The 21,609-nt window shown below is 55.4% G+C and overlaps 1 protein-coding gene and 2 long non-coding RNA genes across 8 annotated transcripts in view; 2 read left to right on the top strand and 1 right to left on the bottom strand.

Moving 5' to 3' along the window:
* LOC125704778 (F-box/WD repeat-containing protein 7) overlaps positions 1–21,609 on the top strand; it is a 57,979-nt gene that overhangs the window by 29,739 nt on the left and 6,631 nt on the right. For 2 of the 3 annotated variants that reach the window (XM_048970788.1, XM_048970789.1), the window contains 4 exons: positions 17,765–17,847; positions 18,791–18,926; positions 19,590–19,724; positions 21,333–21,456. In XM_048970788.1, the coding sequence (XP_048826745.1) occupies positions 17,765–17,847; positions 18,791–18,926; positions 19,590–19,724; positions 21,333–21,456 (478 nt within the window). Of the gene's footprint in view, positions 1–14,469; positions 15,034–17,764; positions 17,848–18,790; positions 18,927–19,589; positions 19,725–21,332; positions 21,457–21,609 lie in introns of those variants that run through there. The other variant, XM_048970791.1, reaches the window with a different exon arrangement.
* LOC125704779 (uncharacterized) lies at positions 1,161–2,163 on the bottom strand. 4 transcript variants are annotated; one of them, XR_007381241.1, is made up of 3 exons: positions 2,122–2,163; positions 1,590–1,855; positions 1,161–1,475 (listed from the first exon to the last, which is right to left on the bottom strand). It is a non-coding gene; the product is annotated as an uncharacterized LOC125704779 (long non-coding RNA). The 4 variants fall into 4 exon arrangements; XR_007381239.1 differs by lacking the exon at positions 2,122–2,163 and adding an exon at positions 1,970–2,048; XR_007381238.1 differs by lacking the exon at positions 2,122–2,163 and adding an exon at positions 1,970–2,048 and having other exon boundaries at positions 1,590–1,703.
* LOC125704780 (uncharacterized) lies at positions 19,828–20,681 on the top strand. Its single transcript, XR_007381242.1, has 3 exons — positions 19,828–20,079; positions 20,362–20,455; positions 20,644–20,681. It is a non-coding gene; the product is annotated as an uncharacterized LOC125704780 (long non-coding RNA).

The raw sequence follows: 21,609 nt of genomic DNA, 5'->3' as shown, positions 1-21,609 counted from the left end.
GAAATATCTGCGACCCAGCTAAGCGCGGCACACTCCCTCAGCGCCTCCTGTTTCTGCTCCTCCTTCTGGCCCGGCTTGAACTCCCCTCTCTCCTTTTTCAGCCTTTTTAAGTTCAGAACTTAAATTGCCATGTTGAGCTTCTGTGCCTCGTTATACGTACCGGCTGGGGACGGTGCGTAGATGCTGGTTTGGTGGCAGCCTCTCAGGTGTTTTTATGCTCAGCTATAGGTGGGGGTGGGGGGGAGAGCGGTCCACATTTGGGTTTCGTGGGGGACAATTGTATCTTCCTCAGCCCATACCACATCTGGGATTTTGTGTTCTTGCTGTCATTCTCTGACCAAACTGAAGGGGGCAGTGCTATTTCATGGCCAGGTGTTCATGTGGTCAAACCACACTCCTTTAAGGGCGGGGCCTGGAAAATCTCTGCATTATTATTATTATTATTATTATTATTTATTTTATTTATTGATAGAGCACAAGACAATATAATATGAAGAATTTAAAAGAAATAACTTGTGGGGGGGGGGGGTTCACTGTCCCTAGACAGAGGGGACTCGGGGGATAGATGGCGTGACACCACTGCTCACTGACGTCCCGGCTGTCAGCGCAGGTGGGAGCATCAGGCTTGCTGTTGCTTCTCCCTGATTGGCAGCCCGACGGTTCTCTCCTTCTCCGAATCTCTGATTGGCTGCCTGATGGTCCTCTCCTTCCCAGAATGTCCCCTGGAGTAGAGTCATGTATCCTCTTCAGCTCCAAATTAGATCTGATTGTTGGTCTTTGGCAAGCTGTAATCTTTAATTAAAGCTGGGAAGAATTTTAAATGGTGATGAAAATGCAATCAGCCCCTTCCCTGAGTGGGGGGTGAGCAGGGTGCGCCTGCATGTGTCCCCGGGTGCTGGTTCATTACGCCGTGACTCTGGAACCCCCTCAGCTTGTGTCCTTTGATGGGGTGATAATGATACAGTCGGCAAACGAATCCCGATTAGGCCGCTTCTCCAGATTCAGTCTGTCGACTTCATCATCGGCTGGGAGACTTCCATGTAGAATATTAAACTCCTGCTCGGTGTATCCGGGCAAGGAGGGGGACTCCCAGAATGTTCCAGTATCATAGACTCGAATCTGCCAAAGACGTGTGATGGCCTGTATTCAGCTACATTCCCAGATTAGATGTCACAAAGACACACGCACAGTCAAAGGCACGCACACCCACACAGACCGTAGAGAAGCGCAGTAACCCTAAGGGTAACCTTTCACAGCCTCCAGGTTACCCTGGTCCGTGCCGCGTGCCCAGAAAGGACTCCATGTGTCACTGGGTGCAGAGGGTCTCTCGTGCTCTGACGCCGCGTTTCCCCAGCGGGAACCTGCCCGTGTTCTGACTCCGCGTTTCCCCAGCGGGAACCTGCCCGTGTTCTGACTCCGCGTTTCCCCAGCGGGAACCTGCCCGTGTTCTGACGCCGCGTTTCCCCAGCGGGAACCTGCCCGTGTTCTGACTCTGCGTTTCCCCTGTGGGAACCTGCCCGTGTTCTGACGCCGCGTTTCCCCAGCGGGAACCTGCCCGTGTTCTGACTCTGCGTTTCCCCTGTGGGAACCTGCCCGTGTTCTGACTCCGCGTTTCCCCAGCGGGAACCTGCCCGTGTTCTGACGCCGCGTTTCCCCAGCGGGAACCTGCCCGTGTTCTGACTCTGCGTTTCCCCTGTGGGAACCTGCCCGTGTTCTGACGCCGCGTTTCCCCAGCGGGAACCTGCCCGTGTTCTGACGCCGCGTTTCCCCAGCGGGAACCTGCCCGTGTTCTGACGCCGCGTTTCCCCAGCGGGAACCTGCCCGTGTTCTGACTCCGCGTTTCCCCAGCGGGAACCTGCCCGTGTTCTGACGCCGCGTTTCCCCAGCGGGAACCTGCCCGTGTTCTGACGCCGCGTTTCCCCAGCGGGAACCTGCCCGTGTTCTGACGCCGCGTTTCCCCAGCGGGAACCTGCCCGTGTTCTGACTCCGCGTTTCCCCAGCGGGAACCTGCCCGTGTTCTGACGCCGCGTTTCCCCAGCGGGAACCTGCCCGTGTTCTGACGCCGCGTTTCCCCAGCGGGAACCTGCCCGTGTTCTGACGCCGCGTTTCCCCAGCGGGAACCTGCCCGTGTTCTGACTCTGCGTTTCCCCAGTGTTTCTGCCCTTAGCAGATGTTCCAGCTGTCATCATCTGTTTTTCGGCTGTTTTAAAAGTGTCTGATGATTGGGGGGGTGCGGCTGCCCCCGCCCATCCCACCCCACGCTATTAACACCCACGTCCTGGTGGAAGATTTCCTGCTTTTTGAAAGAGTGGTTTTATTCTGTCTGATAGTATCTGCAGTGAATACTTATCCACTGGGGTTTTCCAGAATGTTCTTCAATGTGAATCTTGCGTGACCTGGGTAGCCCAAGTCTCCCTGGAGGTAATGCCCCTTTTATGGCTGAGCCCTGTGAAATGTGATGCTCACTAAAGCCCCTCCTTGCTATTGCACACAGGCTCTGTCGGGCTATGGAAGGTGCCCTCTACCCCCCAACCGATGATCCCGCTACCTCAGGGTCTGCTGGGATTCATGGGCTGTTATCGGCGCGTCTGTGACAGCCCTCACCAGCAGCCACCGGCACAGCTGACAAACACTTAAATCATTTTGGACGGGGCACCAGTGAGGACCTTATGCCCGCATCCTTATGCCCGCATCCTTATGCCCGCATCCTTATGCCCGCATCTTTATGCCCGCATCCTTATGCCCGAATCAGTGCTGTTGATTCGTTTCTTTTCATTGAGACCTAGAGGCTGCAGCTCTCTCTCTCTATGATGTTATATGCTAACCTGGCACCAAACTATCCCCCTAGCAGCTGTACTACCGACTCCACCACTCCATACAGAATGGAGCGACTGGGGTGTGGCAGGAGGGACTGAACTGGAAACTTTCTTTTCCCCTAATGGAGTAATTGGTATCGTCACTGAAATCGGAATCGTCAGACACGTCCTTCAGTGAATTTAATTACAGCCTGTTGGGATTGTGTTGTAACGTAATCGCTGCAGCAGCGCGCTTCCTCCCTAGTGGGTCCCCTATTCAGAGGTTTTTGGGTAGGGGCGGGTATGCCAACGGCTTCAGTATGTAGCTGAAATTCCGTGGTTGCCATGGACACCAGCAGCGAGGCCGTCAATCACATGTCAGAACATGGGGTATCCCCCTTACCGTGACTCACGGCACCGCGTTTTTGCGGCAGAGTGCCTGGGTGGCCCACATGAGGGCTGTAAACGTTTCCACGGAGACTTGCAGAGTGGTAAGGCTGTTTTGAGTAGCGTTAGCAGTGGCTGCCTGAACTGAATGGCATATGACGGATCTTCCTGCACACGGCACCACCCCACAGGGAAGCCCTGAGAGCAAACACAGCCAGACGTCCTCCCGTTTGGGGGCTTTTATTCCCTCTGCCCTTGGGGCTGCATCCCGTGCCCTGTCTGCAGCCCCCACCTCCCAGGTGACCTCTAGCCTTGCCTCTGTAGGTTCACGTTCTGCAGCCTGTCCCAAGTGCTGGGTGGCTCAGGAACGCGCGCTGTTTCCACAGTGCAGGATGTGGATGTCAGGGCAGACGCTGACTCCGGGGGCCTAGCAGGATGTGGTTAAAAGCGCCGCAGGACGTTTTAGCCTGGATGGGTGTGTGCGTGCCATATCGACTGCCCTGCTCCGAGGCAGCTGCCGGGACGGACTCTCCGTTCTAAGAAGTGGTTCTGCAACCTGGAGTAGTATGGTGTTCTCCTTCCATGGCAGGAACCGTTCAGAAGATGAGGGAGGGTGGCTTGCCTGGGAGATGCATCTGGTGTGGCCCATCTACTTCAGAATTGGATCTTATGGTGACAGGCCCTTCCATGCACCCCCCCCACCGTGGTTCTCCTGTGGTCCCCTGTGGCCCCGCCTGAGGTTCCCCAATGCCCCCTCTGATAACCACCTCCCTAACCAGAGGAGCATGACCTCAGTGCCTCTGAGGATGAACGGTTCCATCTCTGTGGGTGGGGCTGTAAAAGCCCCTTCAATGCTGCATTTGACACTTATCAACCAAGACAATGTCATGTTTTTGCGGAAGTGTCTTTATGCTACGGATTGGCTGTCACCCGATGTCCACTGATTGGCTGTCACCCGATGTCCACTGATTGGCTGTCACCCGATGTCCATTGCTGCATGAGAATGTAAGCAGCGTTTACTCTCTCCAGATCTCTATTACTAATAAGCGTGTGAGGGTCGGCCTGCGTTATGTACAGCTGAAACTGATTTGGGGGGGAGCCTCTTTGCCAGACCTCCCCCTTCTGGAGAAGAGCAGCCTTGCATGTCATGCTTTGTTTCAGGGTTTTGCACTGGTCACTCAGTCTGCGGCAGAAGCACGGCGCACTCCCAGCTTCTGCCAGCAGAGGGCAGCCTGGAGACCCTCAGTGAGGCTGGGGGGGGAGCTGCTTTCAGATCAGCTGGCAGCTGCTGTGGCGATGGAGCTCCCTAACGAGATTAAACGGCTTCCAGCCACCTGTGTGTCGGGGTGATTAGCGGGGGGTGCAGGCACGCTGCCCCCTGTGGGAGCCTTCGCAGATTACAGCCTTAGCATCTGCACAATGGCGCCCACTCACTGCCCTGCCCCGCCCCTTGTGTTAACAGCGGAGCTGATTTGGCCATGAAACTTGGCCGTCATGCCCTTCAGACATCGCGGTGATTCTCCCTGGCAGCTGCGGAGCACCCCAGAACACCAGTCTGTCAGGCCGCCAAAGCAGAGCGGGGCTCTTATCTCCCTAACGAGCTCACTTAGAGCCTGAAGAGTCTCCTGTGAGGCCACGTTGACCATCTGACGGCAGGTGGCCCATGCAGAAACACCGGCGACTATTCATGCTTGTATTTTACGGGGGTATTCCAGTGACCTACACTGGAATGTACCACCCCCAACTCCAATGGGGGTATTCCAGGGATCCACACTGGAAGGTACCACCCCCAACTCCAATGGGGGTATTCCAGTGATCCACCCTGGAAGGTACCATCCCCAGCTCAGATAGGGGGTATTCCAGTGATCCACCCTGGAAGGTACCATCCCCAGCTCAGATAGGGGGTATTCCAGTGATCCACCCTGGAAGGTACCATCCCCAGCTCAGATAGGGGGTATTCCAGTGATCCATCCTGCTCCTTTTTTTAATAGAATTTCCTTCCTTGGGTTCAGCTTTGCCCCCATTTCTCTCCTGAAATAGTAGGTCAGTACAGTGTATTTTTTAATGTGTTCTTGGTCTCCTAATGCGTTCTCCTGGCTCCTGGAGATTGTTTTGGTGCCTTGCCAGCTCTATTAGCAGGGCTGCTTGGGGTACTTCCTGGTGCCTCTGCAAGCCCAGGTCGAGGTGGAGGCTTGGTCAGCCCTGCTCCTCCTTGGGACGGGATTAGAATTGCAAATGGAGTGATTCAAGTGACAGATGTCCAGGTGGCTATATGGAGTCTGCATGTGTAAATAGCTGTAGAAGGTGGACGTGCATGCTCACTCACACACTGGCAGTGCAGTAGTAGCCGTGGAAGGTGGACATGCATGCTCACTCACACACTGGCAGTGCAGAAGTAGCCGTGGAAGGTGGACGTGCATGCTCACTCACACACTGGCAGTGCAGAAGTAGCCGTGGAAGGTGGACGTGCATGCTCACTCACACACTGGCAGTGCAGAAGTAGCCGTGGAAGGTGGACGTGCATGCTCACTCACACACTGGCAGTGCAGAAGTAGCCGTGGAAGGTGGACGTGCATGCTCACTCACACACTGGCAGTGCAGAAGTAGCCGTGGAAGGTGGACGTGCATGCTCACTCACACACTGGCAGTGCAGAAGTAGCCGTGGAAGGTGGACGTGCATGCTCACTCACACACTGGCAGTGCAGAAGTAGCCGTGGAAGGTGGACGTGCATGCTCACTCACACACTGGCAGTGCAGAAGTAGCCGTGGAAGGTGGACGTGCATGCTCACTCACACACACAATCATGGGCACCAGCAGCCTTTTCAGCTTGAGTCTGGATGGGTGGATGGATGGATGGATGGATGGATGGATGGGTGGATGAGCGGATGAGCAGCTGAAACTTCATCCACACGGACAGGAATGCTACCCTGAGCTGCTGTGCCCAAGACGGCCCACAGGTGTCAGTAGCGATGTACATCGATAGGGGGGGTCCAGCTATGCGGTTCCCTTACATGATTGAGGGCCAGTGCTTTACAGTTCTTCTTTTAAACTCGATCTGAGATCTGACATGATCCGATCACGCAAGCAGTAATCAGTGCATCATATGCCGGTCGAGCTTTGGCTCTCTTATTGGAACGGAGCGGGGAATGGCAGGAATACCAGGGTCCTGCAGGTGGCGCTCTCGGAGGGCATCACTAGGACAGGGTGGGATCACGACCCACACAGCGCCCTCCTTCACCCGCACATGCCTGATCCACCCCCCCACATTAAATCATCACTACTGACCCACTGCCCCCCCTCCTGATACCGATACTGATCTCGATCACGAGAGCCCCACCATCTCAGGCCAGGCTACTGCCGCCTCGAGCCTTTTCCCACTCCGTAGATCCCTCTTCCTTTTGCTGCTGATCTCTGAACCAAGATCAGCAGGGCTCTGCAAAGGCTGGGTCCCACCAGATGGGGGCGCCCCTATTCAGTGCCCCTCAGATGGTGCTGCTGCTACTCCTGTGCGGGCATCTTAACCACTTGTTTCCTTACCTGGCAGGTTTAGTGACTTTTGGTCTGGAAACTGCTGTGTTTAATGATAATACATGTACATTTTTTACATGAATTATGCTGTACTTGATATTCCTGGATATTATGAGCATAAACTGAGTGGTGTTTCCCGCTCTCGGCGATGACACGCTAAAAAGCGGAACCGAGACCAATAAACCGAATTCCTCGCAGGAGAAATCTCTCTCTAATTAGGCTGATTGTCCTCCTGCATAAGCCTGCAGATTTCAGCAGCCCCCCCCCCGCTCTCGCTTTGTGTAGTGCTCTCTTGTCGGTCACGGGTTTGGGGCTGCCTCTTGTCCTGTTTCCACGGCGACTAAGCAGTCTGGCTGTCGGGACCCTGCTAAGGGTGATCTATGGCGAACCGTGATCATGGTCACCTTATGTCCCCTGTGGCCGGGGGGGGGCTGCTCTATTCTTTTTGGATTCGCTTATTTCATATATTTATGGTGTCTGACACGTTTCAGTTGGAACAAGAAAAAGCTGTGATGTCAACATTGGCTGATTTTTCTTGGAGTTTCTCACCACAAAATGCTGAGCAGCAGAGGTGGCATATTGCCCCCCTGCCCCTCTCTCCCTACTGCCCTTCTTGCCCCGCTGTCCCCCCCCCCCCTCCCTGCTGCCCCTCTGCGGCTAACGTTTTTCCAGTGAGTAGGAGGTCCAGCCAGCCTTCGTGTTGCCAGGCAACAGTCTCCAGGCATAAGTGGGCTGCTGCGTTTGCACCCTGCCACAGGTCCGCAGCTTGGGGTCTGCATGCATCCTCACACCATGAGGGGGCTTCTGCATGCGTCCGACTGCCACCGCGTGTCACAGGGCCGTGTGCGTGTGAGTGCGCGTGTCCTGCAGGCCTATTGTCAGTGCTCGGACCGCGGCTCATTAGCCTTCCGTTTCCATGGTATCGTGTCGTCCTTTCTGCATTGTTATCCTGCGAGCCCTTAGCTCTCCTGAATGCCGCATGTCGTGGTGGTGGTGGGACTGGGATGGGGGTGGGGGGTGCTCCTTTGCACACAGCTGGCCTTCTGCGTTGTTCCCCATCCGCACCTCGACCCCTGGCAGATGCCCTGCAGTTAAATCCCATTAGACGCCTTGTCAGTGAAATGCCTCACCGTGGTTGTTTGCGGTTTAGTGACAGTCTCTCCTGTCCAGTGAGCCGCCCGCAGAAGGTCGTCGTCCTCGAAGATGCTCCCCTGCATCTGTTCGTGTGGCTGGCGGCTGGGACGCCCTCTGCCTTGTTCATTTCCAACCCGATCCAACTCCCAGCAGGGCGACAGAGCCCATTGGCTGGCCGTGGGGATGTGCCCGCCTCCTTTGCCCTTTTACGGGTTAAGAAGAAAGCTCATTGACTGGTTGTGGGGTGTGCCTGCCACTCATGGCCTCTCATACCGGCAACTAATAATAGTATAATAATAATGATGATGATGATGATAATGACACTAATGATAATAAGTTTGATTTTATATAGTGCCTTTCGCAATCCCAAGGTCGGTAACCAGCACAGGAGGAAGAGACGGAAAGGAAAGGTATTTTAAATGAATTGGCTTTTAACGGGTGGATTTAGCAGAAACACACAGCTGTTTTCTCTCTCAGGTTTTATGCTGCTTTTTATGTTGGGGGGTGGGGTCGGGTGGGGGACTGTGCAGTCTCAGCCGCTTCCTCCCCCCAGGCTCGCTTTTCCAGGCTTCCTGCTGCAGGTGCTCTGATTGGTCACCTTCAAGGTGATGTCACGGGTGTTAACCTGTGAGGTTAAAGAGCACGAAGAACATCTGGATAGAGAGCGGCTGGTTATGGTGCCCCCCCCCATCCCCGCTACCCTGGCCCCCCTGACCTGACATTCCCAATACCCAATAATGAGACAGATGCTCCTTTCTTACGGAGATCCTTGAGGGATGCCCCCCCCCCCCATTTGCTGTTTACCCCCCCGCCCTGTCAGCCGCGTAATTAAATGCAGATGACTTGACCCTATTAACATGTAATAAGACGAAATGAGGCTATGTGGGATGAGAGTTCAAAGCGGCTTGTAAAGCAAGTGGAATTTATTTCTTAAGGAGGGGAAAACTGCTTGGAAGATATTTAATTAACCTCAAGTGCTGAGTAAGATTCTGTCCCGTGCTAATTTGCATGTGGAGAGCAACGCCCCACCTGAATTAGCCCTGGGGCAGGGGGGTGATAGGGGCAGGGGGGTGATAGGGGCAGGGGGGTGATAGGGGCAGGGGGGCAGCAGCCACCTCTCACTGCTCCCTCTTTAAATTAGAGCGGCTGAAAAAATAGCTCTGACCAACCCGTTGTGTTATATGGCCGCGGGCAAGAGCACCGAACGACTGGAACAGGAAGCAACCCAGTTTGCAGGGTACTGTGCCTGGTGGGACCCAGAGGGTGGGGGCTGATGTGGCAGACTGATGGGGTGTCCCTGAGGAGGTGCCTCCTGCTGGCGGCCTGTGCCGCTTCACTGAGGAGGCGCCCCCTGCTGGCCGCGGAGGTTTGTTGCAGCTGCTGAATATTAAACATGCATCGCAGGATCACAGCTGCTCGGGTCAGGGAAGCGTGCCTAATCCCCGCGGGAGGCTCCCGCCGGCTGCCATCCCGCCGCGCCACACCAACACTGTCACGCTTGGCCCTTAAAAACAGACCCCCCACCCCCGGCCCCTGGCCGCTTGTTCTCGTTCCGCCCCCAAGTCTGAGCTTGGTGTGACGCCCTAATGCCAAGGGCGTACTCTGCAGTCGGGATGCACCCCGCGCTCCTGCAGATGTCACTGCGAAAAATAATTCTTCCTGCAGTGGACATTTGCCTTGCGCAGGCACTGCCACTTTCCTGACACCCCCTGAAGGGGGCGCTGTTCAGTAAACAGGAGTCTGCGCCAGCTACTCCCACGCATCCGAAAGCACCAGACTGACGTCCGTCTGCGGCACCACTGTCTCTGTCGCGTCCACTTATCTTATTTTTATCCATTTTCAGAGTGGCTGCTGAAGTTCTCCCCCGTACTAATTTTAAGGCCTCTGAATTCAGTTTATTTTGGGAGCTCGTCCCTGAAGTCCAGCTAAATATACCAGGTCGGTTCCTGTGGAGGATCCAGGAGAGTGGAGATGACTGCACATCTCAGCCTCCACACGCCACAACTGTAATCAGGAGCTCCACTAAACGCAGCATGGAGGCCGTCCTCCCTGCTGGGCTCGCTGCGTCTGTCACGGGGCTCATTCCTGACACCCGCCGGTGCACAAGGGCACCTTACACGCTGTGCCCTGTTGTACTTATAGCCTCTGCTCTGCTCCGTACTGGGAGTCATTCCTCATTACCTGCTGTGCTCTGCGCTGGAGGTCGTTCCTGACACCCTCAGGGGTGCATTAGGCGCTGTGCTCTGCTCTGTGATGGGGATCATTCCTGACACCCTCAGGAGCTCATTATGTGCTGTGCTCTGCTCTGCACTGGGAGTCGTTCCTGACACCCTCAGCGGTGCATTAGGCGCTGTGCTCTGCTCTGCACTGGGAGTCGTTCCTGACACCCTCAGGGGCGCATTAGGTGCTATGCTCTGCTCTGCACTGGGAGTCGTTCCTGACACCCTCAGCGGTGCATTAGGCACTGTGCTCTGCCCTGCACTGGAGGTTGTTCCTGGCACCCTCAGGGGCGCATTATGTGCTGTGCTCTGCTCTGCACTGGGAGTCGTTCCTGACACCCTCAGCGGTGCATTAGGCGCTGTGCTCTGCTCTGCACTGGGAGTCGTTCCTGACACCCTCAGCGGTGCATTAGGTGCTGTGCTCTGCTCTGCACTGGGAGTCGTTCCTGACACCCTCAGTGGTGCATTAGGTGCTGTGCTCTGCTCTGCACTGGGAGTCGTTCCTGACACCCTCAGGGGCGCATTAGGTGCTGTGCTCTGCTCTGCACTGGGAGTCGTTCCTGACATCCTCAGGGGCGCATTAGGTGCTGTGCTCTGCTCTGCACTGGGAGTCGTTCCTGACACCCTCAGTGGCGCATTAGGCGCTGTGCTCTGCTCTGCACTGGGAGTCGTTCCTGACACCCTCAGTGGCGCATTAGGCGCTGTGCTCTGCCCTGCACTGGAGGTTGTTCCTGGCACCCTCAGCGGTGCATAAGGAGTCATTCCTAGCACCTGCCGGTGCACTGGGGCACATTATGCGCTGCGCTACGCTGGGGCATGCCCGTATTTATTGCATGTTGCTGGATAGGCAGCAGTGTTTCCTGTGGATCAAGAGGTTTGGGGTGGGGGCAGTGTGATGGGAGGGGTAGAGTGGGGGAAAAAATGCAGACATTGACCCGGGTTGTATGTGTTTTATGACATGTTCCCTCTCTGAGGAGGTAAACAGTATCAAGAATTATATGAATCAATATGGGCTAGCTGCTAACCAGTGTCAGTTACAGCTATTTTTTTGTGATTAAGAAATAAGGTCCTCAACATTTTGCCCATCTCCAGTGCTTCACTGAACAATGTGACTACAACCTAACTGTACGTCACACAGCCTAATTATATATGTGACTCAGCTTAACTGCACTGCACACATTCTGCATTGTTATCTGTGTATGTGACTTCTGCTTCAGTTGAACTGCACTGAGCATTTTGGGAAGAACTGTGGGCCCAGATCGATTTGAGTGAAGCCCGGCCTCTCTCTGCCGCTTTGTGGGCTCCTGAACGCCGAGTGACACTGCAGCTTGCATGGGCAGCAGCCGGCATTTGCTGCCAGTTAGTGCTATTAATCAGACACCCGGCACTGTGGCTGATTCGCAAGTCCTCACTGCAGTCTTACATGTTACCCACCCTGTCCGCCTCCCTGATTGGCCGAGCTGCTCGTGCTCTTGGCCCTTGTGCGTCCCTGGCCCAGAGCCGGGCCGGTCATGTGCTTGATAATCCGCCGGCTAGGCTCAGCATGGCACCTCAAACGGTCCGCGACAATGGGCCCAGCCCCATTCCGGGCATTCCGAGAGCGCCGGGACAGCCGGGATAAGGATCGCGTGCCTGTGGGCTTGGGGGACTATGGTGTGTGTCCGCCAGGTTGCCGGGGAAACGAAGACAAGGCCAAGCCCCGGATAAGGGGGTGGGGTGGGGTGGAGTGGGGTGGGGGACTACATTCCCCCGCGTGTCATGGTGGGGGGCTGGAACAGACTGGCCAGGCCTGATTTGCCCTGCAAACACGAGTGCTACAACAGCGGGGGGGGGGGGGGGGGGTGTTATCCAGGTTCCCGTATCAACTTCTCAGGGCATCTGAACGATGTCTGGCTGCAGGAGACAACGGGGCAGAAACATGCAGATATCGAGGATGAGGTCTGGCCCAGCAAGTTAGGCCTGTCATCAGAAGGGCGCTGGTTCCAGTCCCGTGAAGGCTTCAGTTTAATTGTTTAGAAATCTTTGAACTTGGCTTGGGCCTGAATCCCAATCCATGTTTGTTCATTCGGAGTCGGCTACCCAGCGGAGATGAGTGCTTGCTTTGGGGACTACTGCAATTTCTTCATAATTGACTTGGGACTTGACTCAAATTTCTAGATAAAGACTCATAAGCAATGAATCTTTCATAATTTCATGAGGAGCTGAACATCTTTGTAGGAGTTTTGTCACTCCCTGATCTTTTGACCTCCAGGATTTTGTGATTGCAGAAATTTACACAGAATTATGTAAACTGCACAATTCTTACTGTAGCTGTCAATGCTTTGAATGTACCACAGCTTTCCACACATTTGTGTGTGATTTCTGCTAAGCTGCGCTGCAGATAGGATCAGAACAGCAAAAACATCTCATATTTAGTACATAAAACATAGTCTGCATAAAAATGGGCAGCTATACATTTTTCTGTCAAGGTATTTGACTGCGGCAGTGGTTGGAATGACTCACGACCACAGAGAGCCGTGACTCAGGGAAAAATACAGTGACTGGGCGAGAGGCAGCAGAAGACCCCGTGGTGCGATCATGTAACGTGAACCTGCACTGTACACAGCCTAATGCATCACTGTCGCTGATTTTATTTGCTGCTAATGTTGAATTGGTAGTTTACTTTTAAAAATTACTGAGCTTGCTATTTTGTCAAATTATGAACATTTTTCCACCAAAACATAAACGCACAGAACTTGGCAAGTCGCACATCTCGAGAAACTCAGTAATGCGTTTGCAGTCTAAAAAGGACGGACAGGGACATACTCTCTTCTTTTATTTTGATGCTTATCAGAATTAGACACACTGCAGGAAGTCGGGTCAGGAAACCAGCTTTTCTGCACGATGTCATGGCTGCTGCGGCGTTTGAACACATTTTGGATGATGACTTTTTCTGTTCGCACTTGGGAAGCCAGCAAAGTACGTGCAGTGCTCTCTGCAGTTGGTTTATCATTCACTGGCTTCCGGCATTAATCTGTACATAAGATACTGGTACCTTTCACACCTTGGTCATTCAATGAAAGTGTCTAAGTAAAAAAAATACCCTTTTTCCTTTAAACGTACAGTTTGTTCTTCATTTTGAATTTTGGCATTATGCTTAAATGGTATTGTCCTTTGGTTCTTACACTAATAGCCCTTATTAGTCACTGCACTGGATGCAGTTCAAAGGAAAGAAAGGCTTTGAATGCATATTAAGCTGGAAGCAGCGACTTCACGTTTCACTTGGACTCTGATTTAAAGACTTGAGACTTTGCTCGGACTCGTCCCTCAGGGACCTCACACTTGACTCGGGAACTTCACTGGTGGGCAGTACAGACTACACATTGTTTTTCGCTGACCGTCTACACCATGACTGTGGCATTAGCGGCGGTGCATAGTGAGTAGTCTCCGTGCATTGGCAGAGTGATCTCTGCATCCCAAAGGGAGCAGTGTTGCTCTCCCTGGGGGCCTCAGATTGGGCCCATTGAGGCTGGGGACCGGAGCTTATCTCTCCAGGAAATCAGGGCCCTCCCTGGCAGATCGGAACCCATGCTGAGCAGACTGATGGAGCATGTGAGTCTGAGGGAGGTGTGTGTGGATTAATGAGATTCTCAGGGGTTTGCGCATACTGACTGATGCAAACCTGCAATCTCAGTGTCACATTTCCGGGCCAGTCCTGCCGGTTTTGTAGCCTAAGGCTGTGAATTAAGTTTTTCAAATCCTGTGTTTTGGCAAGCAGGTATTTAGTCTGGGTGCAGAATGTAAGGTGACAAAGGGAGGGGAGGGTTATTGGCGGGATAAGCTTGTAGGAGAGCAGGGAGGACATCTGTCAGGGGCAGCATGGCTCTGCAACACTGTGAGCAGAATCATGGAAAACACGCTAAATCCCGCTAATGACTCATTACTGCTCCAACCAGACCTGCCGTTTAACTTTTATTCATTGGCAGCTTTTGAAATGTAGCATATGCGGTTCTCATTTAACTCAGACCACGCCAACCGGTATAATCAAAACGTGTTTATTTTCTGTGAAAATGGCTGGGGTGGGGGCGGGGGGACGTGCTGTGTGGAAATCACATTTAGCTCTCACGCCCGGTTTAAGATCGTCACTGTGACACGGTGCAGCATCAGTACACCTTCAAAGCACCGTTCCTTTGGGGTTTAGAGACCGAACCCAAGATCAGACAGCGACAAGGGCAGTCCGTCGTCCACCGCAGCATGTTTGTCTACTAACGCCATGTATAATGCACACTTTTCCTTGGGAAACATAACACTGCGGGTTTAGCTGCGCTGCGCGTGCACCGTGCGGAGGGGATTTTCCCACCATGGCGGGGCCGCGCACCGCCGGGCGGAGGGGCAGAGAGGGAGGGGATGCGCGGAGGGCGGGGTTCAGCAACAGGTTGGGCGCTTCGGGCGGCGTCGCTTCACTCCACCTCGGTCGAGTGTGCTCTGCGGATCTAAGGCGCTCTGCTCCTTTAAAGCCGGACTGCACCATTCGCCTCCCTGCCGTCGGGGACGGTGCAGCCGGATTGCAGAGGAAAGGCTTGGATCTAGAGGGCATCTTTCTCCGCTGTCTTCTTGGATTGCGTCCCTCCATACCTGGGTCCCGGATCCTCCGCCCTCTTCCCGTCCCTGCCGTCCTTTTAACCCCGGATTCTCCGTCCTTTCGCCGTGCCTCCCCTACTCGGATTCCTCCCGCTCATCGGTGCCGGTGGCTAGCAGACTTCGTGACTCGGCGCGGCACCGCGGAGCTCCGGTCCCGCAGCCCAATCTCTCCGGGTGACGTGCCCGAGCATGTCCGCTCCGCAGCCGGTGTCGGCCGTACCCGAGTGCGCCCCCCCTCGACCGGCAGCTGCGCTGTAGCTTCGGCATCTGAACCCGGCAGAGACGCAGAGAGCCGCGCCGGACCGCAGTCATGGGTTTCTACGGCACTTTAAAGATGATCTTTTATAAAGTAAGTCGGCACTCCGCCCGGCCGCCTCCTCTCACTGCCGCATTTCGCAAGGCTGCGTGCGTCCGGGGGGTCTTATCGGCTGAAGATGCGGCCAATTCCCTGACAGTGGCTTCCCCCGAGTCCCCGACCCCGATAACAGGCGGATGCCGCTTAACACCCTGCTTCGCCTTTATGCGTGCTTTGCTCACCGTGAATCCCATCGGGATGCGAATCAATAGCCGTGCATATCGGGCTGTTAATGGGAGGTTTTTTTTCCCTCGTTTCAAGCCGGATCTGCACTCGATGCTCCCGCCTTGGGTGTACGGGGGTTTCCGCGGTGCGGATTGGTGTTTGTCCGTGAAAACTGTGTGAGAAATGAGAAAGGACACCGATTCCGGATTGGCGGTGCCGGCGCAGGAAACGGGTGCATCTATCCGCATTTATACCGGAGTGAGACTGCGCCCTCCGCGGTTCCGCTAAACCCACCTCTTTCGGGTTTATTCCTGCAGATAAGTGATTACATGAAGTTGTGGTTTTCGTTGCTCCGAGTCGAAGGGCGTCTGACCGCGCTGAAGGGCTCCCCGTTTCCCTGCTTATTTCCCGGTTTGCCCCCATTCATCTTTTCGCGTCTGAAATGCCAGCGCTGCTCATCACGCTGGTAATTAGTGCATAAGCCGCACTATGGATCGCCAGCTCTTTCCCCGGAACAGTTTCCGTAGGATTTATGCGGGTGTTTTATTTCCGAGACGCGCCGTGGTTTTAATTAGCTGTAGGCCGGTGCTGCAAACGATCGGTTGGTCCGGGGGAGGGAGGGAGGGGGGGGCGCTGGACAGTATCCACAGCTTTTAGAAAATAAGAGTGGCCGAGCCCAATATTTTATACGAATACGGTAATTGGACCCGCATGCATGACGGGCTGTTTCAAATGGGTGGGTCGAGAGCCCCCCCCCCCCCCCCCCTGCCTCATTTGCATCCCTGAGTCATAATAAAAGCATGAAGGTGTGGATGTTGTTCCTGAATGATTTGTGTGGCTAATGCCACTGCTGCAAGGCTCCGGTTATAAATTCCTCTGGTTTCTGTGCTGGGGAAATTAATGGAGGTGTTCATCAAGGAAACCCCCCCCCCCCCCACCAAATATTTTTAAAATATGGTCACTGTCTGCACCACTGGACTTTGCTCACAGAGGGGAATCTGCCTTGCAGGGCTGCCCCGCTTTGCCCCCGTGATGTTCCATGTTTCGGGTGGGTGTCTGCCTATGGAAATCGGGGTCCAGCCAACACCTGTCAGACAGGATCTCCCCAGCAGGACAACAGCGCATTCACTGCAGTGAGGGCTTGTCCCATCTCGCCCGGTCGCCGCTGCCTCCTTTATGGCATCCTGAGGCTCCCTTTTTCCCCAGAATGCTGTCTTGTTTGCACTGTGGCCTGCGGGCCTGCAGCTTTTTCTGCACTGAGGTGCAGCTGTTGCTCTCCGTGCAAAACCGGTCTTAGTGCCTCCGCACCTTGAAGCCGGTTTGGAGCCATGTGACTACTGGTATGCACCTGTGTGCGCGTCCGAGGCTTGGTGAATATGACTGTGCTGGAGCTGACATGCACCGGTGTCCGAGGCAGGGTGAATATAACTGCTGACATGCATTGGTGTCTGAGGCAGGGTGAATATGACTGTGCTGACATGCATTGGTGTCTGAGGCAGGGTGAATATAACTGTGCTGACATGCAGGGTGAATATGACTGTGCTGACATGCATTGGTGTCTGAGGCAGGGTGAATATGACTGTGCTGACATGCACCGGTGTCCGAGGCAGGGTGAATATGACTGTGCTGGTGCTGACATGCACCGGTGTCCGAGGCAGGGTGAATATAACTGTGCTGACATGCAGGGTGAATATGACTGTGCTGACATGCACCGGTGTCTGAGGCAGGGTGAATCTGACTGTGCTGACATGCAGGGTGAATCTGACTGTGCTGACATGCACCGGTGTCTGAGGCAGGGTGAATCTGACTGTGCTGACATGCACCGGTGTCCGAGGCAGGGTGAATATGACTGTGCTGACATGCACCGGTGTCCGAGGCAGGGTGAATATGACTGTGCCCCCCCCCCCCCCCCCCCCAAAACCTGATGTTTTCTCACAAAAGACTGGCATTCCATTCAGGGTTGTTCAAATATTAATCAGTCCTAGTGTGTTCTACAGGTTACCTAGCTGATGACTGGTGAAATTCGGCTTTCTCTGCTCTGTCTGCGTTCCCGTGATTCCCAGAAACATGGGCTTGGCAGGGCTTTTCCCTGCAGACGGTACTCCAGTAATTCCCTAGAAAGGGAAAGGCTTTTAATTTGCCTGGATTAGAAGCACAGCGTAAAAGGCTTGTCTGTTGCCGCAGGAATGGATGTGCGTGTATGTGTAGGTGGGAGGGGTTGCTGTATTTCTGCGAGTCCTGCAGGTCTCCGGCCCCCCTCCCCCCACCACCCTTGCCGAGGTGCGTCATTCTGAAACTCGCCTTGCTGCAGAGCTCCTTTCTTGGGACGGCACATCGTGTCTGGTTTTGGGTGGGATCGTGCAGACATGCTGGGTCTGTGTGTTTGTCCTGTGCTCCTCACGCCCCTGGCCTACGGGCTCGGGCTCGGCGGGCCTCTGTTAGTCAGCATCTTTGTCCAACCTCACGTGTCCTTCCTGGCCTCTCTGGGTCACGCTGTTTTGGATGCTGGCTTGTCTCTCAACCCCCCAGCCTTTCATCTCCCCTCTTTTTTGTTTTGCAGATGAAGAGGAAGTTGGACCATGGCCCCGAGGTCCGATCTTTCCCTTCAGGAAAAAAACCCTGCAAAGGCTCGGAATACCCAAGGTAATGCCCACGCCCACACACAGGCACCAGCGCCTAACTCACAGCATTCCGGGTGGCCATGGATAGCATGTTAGTAGGTCCGTTGACCTGAAACCACCCCCCACCCCCCAAGACCCCCAGGTGTGCCGTCTCATTCGTCTTTGCCAAAGAGCTGCTGTCCTGGTTTTTTTCCCACTGCACCAGCTACAGTACTTTTGGTACTTCAAAAATATGGTACTTCAAGGTGATGGTTTTCCACTGGCATAAAAACTGGTACCAAATGACATCACAACTCGAAGGGAGGTATTTTGTACTGATTTCAAAAAAAGGTTGTAGTATAATATATGGCTTGGCGATGTTGGTATTAATATTGCACATCGCATGTTATGCACATCCAGTTCTTGCGTCGCTAGTCAGCTAGATTAAGATCAGGCTTTTTCTTACCTTCAACATTATAGTGCAGGGGTTTTAAAGTTTCCTAAACTTTAAAAAAAAAAACAGTTTTAGGAAAAAAAAACTTTGCAGTTTTAATTATTATTCCTTTCGTAGATTCTTGTATGTTTAAATGTATATTTATATATTTATTTTTACTTCATTTGTCATTTTCTGAGTTCTAAATTGTGTACTGTGTTTCAGAGGCAGGCTATTTGAAATAAAATAAAATAAAATAAACATTTCACCGCAAAGTACCAAAGAAGTACCCTAGCTGGTTTGGGACTTTTGGTACTGGAACTTGACTGGAAGTCAATGGAAAAGCAAAAGTACCCAAAGTACAGTACTTGGTGCAGTGGAAAAGCTCCTCAGGTTCTTCATCGACCCGTCACCGTACTCTCAGGTGGCTGGTGACATGCCCAACTGCGTGAACGGCAGCTCTCAGTGTCTGTCTGTGCGTGAGTGTGTGTGGGTGCGCTCTTCACATGGCTGTAAATGTGACACTCTACCCCCCCCCCCCCAACCCCTGCAGCCCCGCAGGCATCTACCCGGCCACCCCCACCACCTTCAAGGACCTGCGAGCCGCCAATGGCCAGGGGCAGCAGCGCCGCCGCATCACTTCCATTCCCCCTCCCTCAGGGCTGCAGGACTGGCTCCGCACCTTTCAGGTCTGCGCACTGCCGCCCCACCTCCGTCTGCCTTGCAGTAGTGGTGGGGGGCCACAGTCTATGCCGATGGCCTCGGGGCTAAATGCCAGCCTCTCTCACCATGTTCTGGAGTGCGGTGCCTCCACTCTGTGTTCGGCTCCATCAGCGTTCTCGCTCTCTATAGCAGGAGCGCCTCTGTTGAGATGTCCGCCCCCCGATCCTTTTGGTTGGGCCCTCGGTCGCTTGGCCGCCCTGGTGTCACTCTAGCTCTGTTTCTGGGCTCTGTGTGCCCGCGGCTTGTGCCCGCAGCTGTGCCCGCCGCACCCGGGCCAGCACTGAACTTTCCGCTACGTCCTGTATTTTGCTACTGGGCCCCTATGAGACATGACCTTTCTGTCTGCATCGCGGCCTCTGCTCTGCGCTGAGCTCTGCAGGCTGGGGGGGGCGACGCCCTTTTAAATGTCCAGTGGAGCGGTGGCGGGTGTTTCTGTAGGCCGGGGAGGTGGTAGCACCATGTTGTTAGTGAAAACGGGCTGCCAATTGGGACCCGGTTGCACAATTAACTGAATTGCACCCCCCACACTATCAGTGATGAGGGTCTTTCCGGTCTGGTGCTCACTTTGGAGAGCTTGACTGTGTGTGGCCCCTGGGGGCCGGAGAGACTGACTGTGTGTGGCTCCGCAGAGCTGGAGTGGCACGGAGAAGCTGCTGGCGCTGGACGAGCTCATCGACAGCTGTGAGCCGACGCAGGTCAAGCACATGATGCAGGTGATCGAGCCGCAGTTCCAGCGCGACTTCATCTCCCTGCTGCCCAAAGAGGTGAGAGGACAAGGTGTTACAGCGCCCCCTGCAGGGGGTGGGGGGGACGGGCTCCTGGGCTCCTGCCGAAGAGGTGGGTGGATGGACGCCCTGAAGGGGACAGGCCAGGTGTAGGGAGAGGTGGGTGGATGGACGCCCTGATGGGGACAGGCCAGGTGTAGGGAGAGGTGGGTGGATGGACGCCCTGAAGGGGACAGGCCAGGTGTAGGGAGAGGTGGGTGGATGGACGCCCTGAAGGGGACAGGCCAGGTGTAGGGAGAGGTGGGTGGATGGACGCCCTGAAGGGGACAGGCCAGGTGTAGGGAGAGGTGGGTGGATGGACGCCCTGAAGGGGACAGGCCAGGTGTAGGGAGAGGTGGGTGGATGGACGCCCTGTAGGGGACAGGCCAGGTGTAGGGAGAGGTGGGTGGATGGACGCCCTGTAGGGGACAGGCCAGGTGTAGGGAGAGGTGGGTGGATGGACGCCCTGTAGGGGACAGGCCAGGTGTAGGGAGAGGTGGGTGGATGGACGCCCTGTAGGGGACAGGCCAGGTGTAGGGAGAGGTGGGTGGATGGACGCCCTGTAGGGGACAGGCCAGGTGTAGGGAGAGGTGGGTGGGTGGACGCCCTGTAGGGGACAGGCCAGGTGTAGGGAGAGGTGGGTGGATGGACGCCCTGAAGGGGACAGGCCAGGTGTAGGGAGAGGTGGGTGGATGGACGCCCTGTAGGGGACAGGCCAGGTGTAGGGAGAGGTGGGTGGGTGGACGCCCTGAAGGGGACAGGCCAGGTGTAGGGAGAGGTGGGTGGATGGACGCCCTGAAGGGGACAGGCCAGGTGTAGGGAGAGGTGGGTGGATGGACGCCCTGAAGGGGACAGGCCAGGTGTAGGGAGAGGTGGGTGGGTGGACGCCCTGAAGGGGACAGGCCAGGTGTAGGGAGAGGTGGGTGGATGGACGCCCTGTAGGGGACAGGCCAGGTGTAGGGAGAGGTGGGTGGGTGGACGCCCTGTAGGGGACAGGCCAGGTGTAGGGAGAGGTGGGTGGATGGACGCCCTGAAGGGGACAGGCCAGGCGTAGGGAGAGGTGGGTGGATGGACGCCCTGAAGGGGACAGGCCAGGCGTAGGGAGAGGTGGGTGGATGGACGCCCTGAAGGGGACAGGCCAGGCGTAGGGAGAGGTGGGTGGATGGACGCCCTGTAGGGGACAGGCCAGGCGTAGGGAGAGGTGGGTGGATGGACGCCCTGAAGGGGACAGGCCAGGCGTAGGGAGAGGTGGGTGGATGGACGCCCTGAAGGGGACAGGCCAGGCGTAGGGAGAGGTGGGTGGATGGACGCCCTGAAGGGGACAGGCCAGGCGTAGGGAGATGTGGGTGGATGGACGCCCTGAAGGGGACAGGCCAGGTGTAGGGAGATGTGGGTGGATGGACGCCCTGAAGGGGACAGGCCAGGTGTAGGGAGATGTGGGTGGATGGACGCCCTGAAGGGGACAGGCCAGGTGTAGGGAGATGTGGGTGGATGGACGCCCTGAAGGGGACAGGCCAGGTGTAGGGAGAGGTGGGTGGATGGACGCCCTGTAGGGGGCGGGCCGGGTACATTGCTTGCTGCTGACCGCCTCTCCCTCCCCCCTCCCAGCTGGCCCTCTACGTTCTCTCCTTCTTGGAGCCCAAAGACCTGCTGCAGGCAGCTCAGACCTGCCGCTACTGGCGCATTCTGGCTGAGGACAACCTGCTGTGGAGGGAGAAGTGCAGGGAGGAAGGTGGGGCCCCTCTCCACGGGGGTGGTGGTGATAAGAGCCTGTATATCACGCACACGCACACATGCTCACCACACAGCTGCCTCACTGCCCCTGAAACATTGCAGCACACACAGGATGGAGAGGTACTGTGTGTTGGTCGGTCTGACCCCCCCC

Source organism: Brienomyrus brachyistius, chromosome 12, assembly GCF_023856365.1.
Source record: "Brienomyrus brachyistius isolate T26 chromosome 12, BBRACH_0.4, whole genome shotgun sequence".
NCBI lineage: Eukaryota > Metazoa > Chordata > Actinopteri > Osteoglossiformes > Mormyridae > Brienomyrus > Brienomyrus brachyistius.
This window is presented reverse-complemented; position numbering and strand designations above follow the sequence as displayed.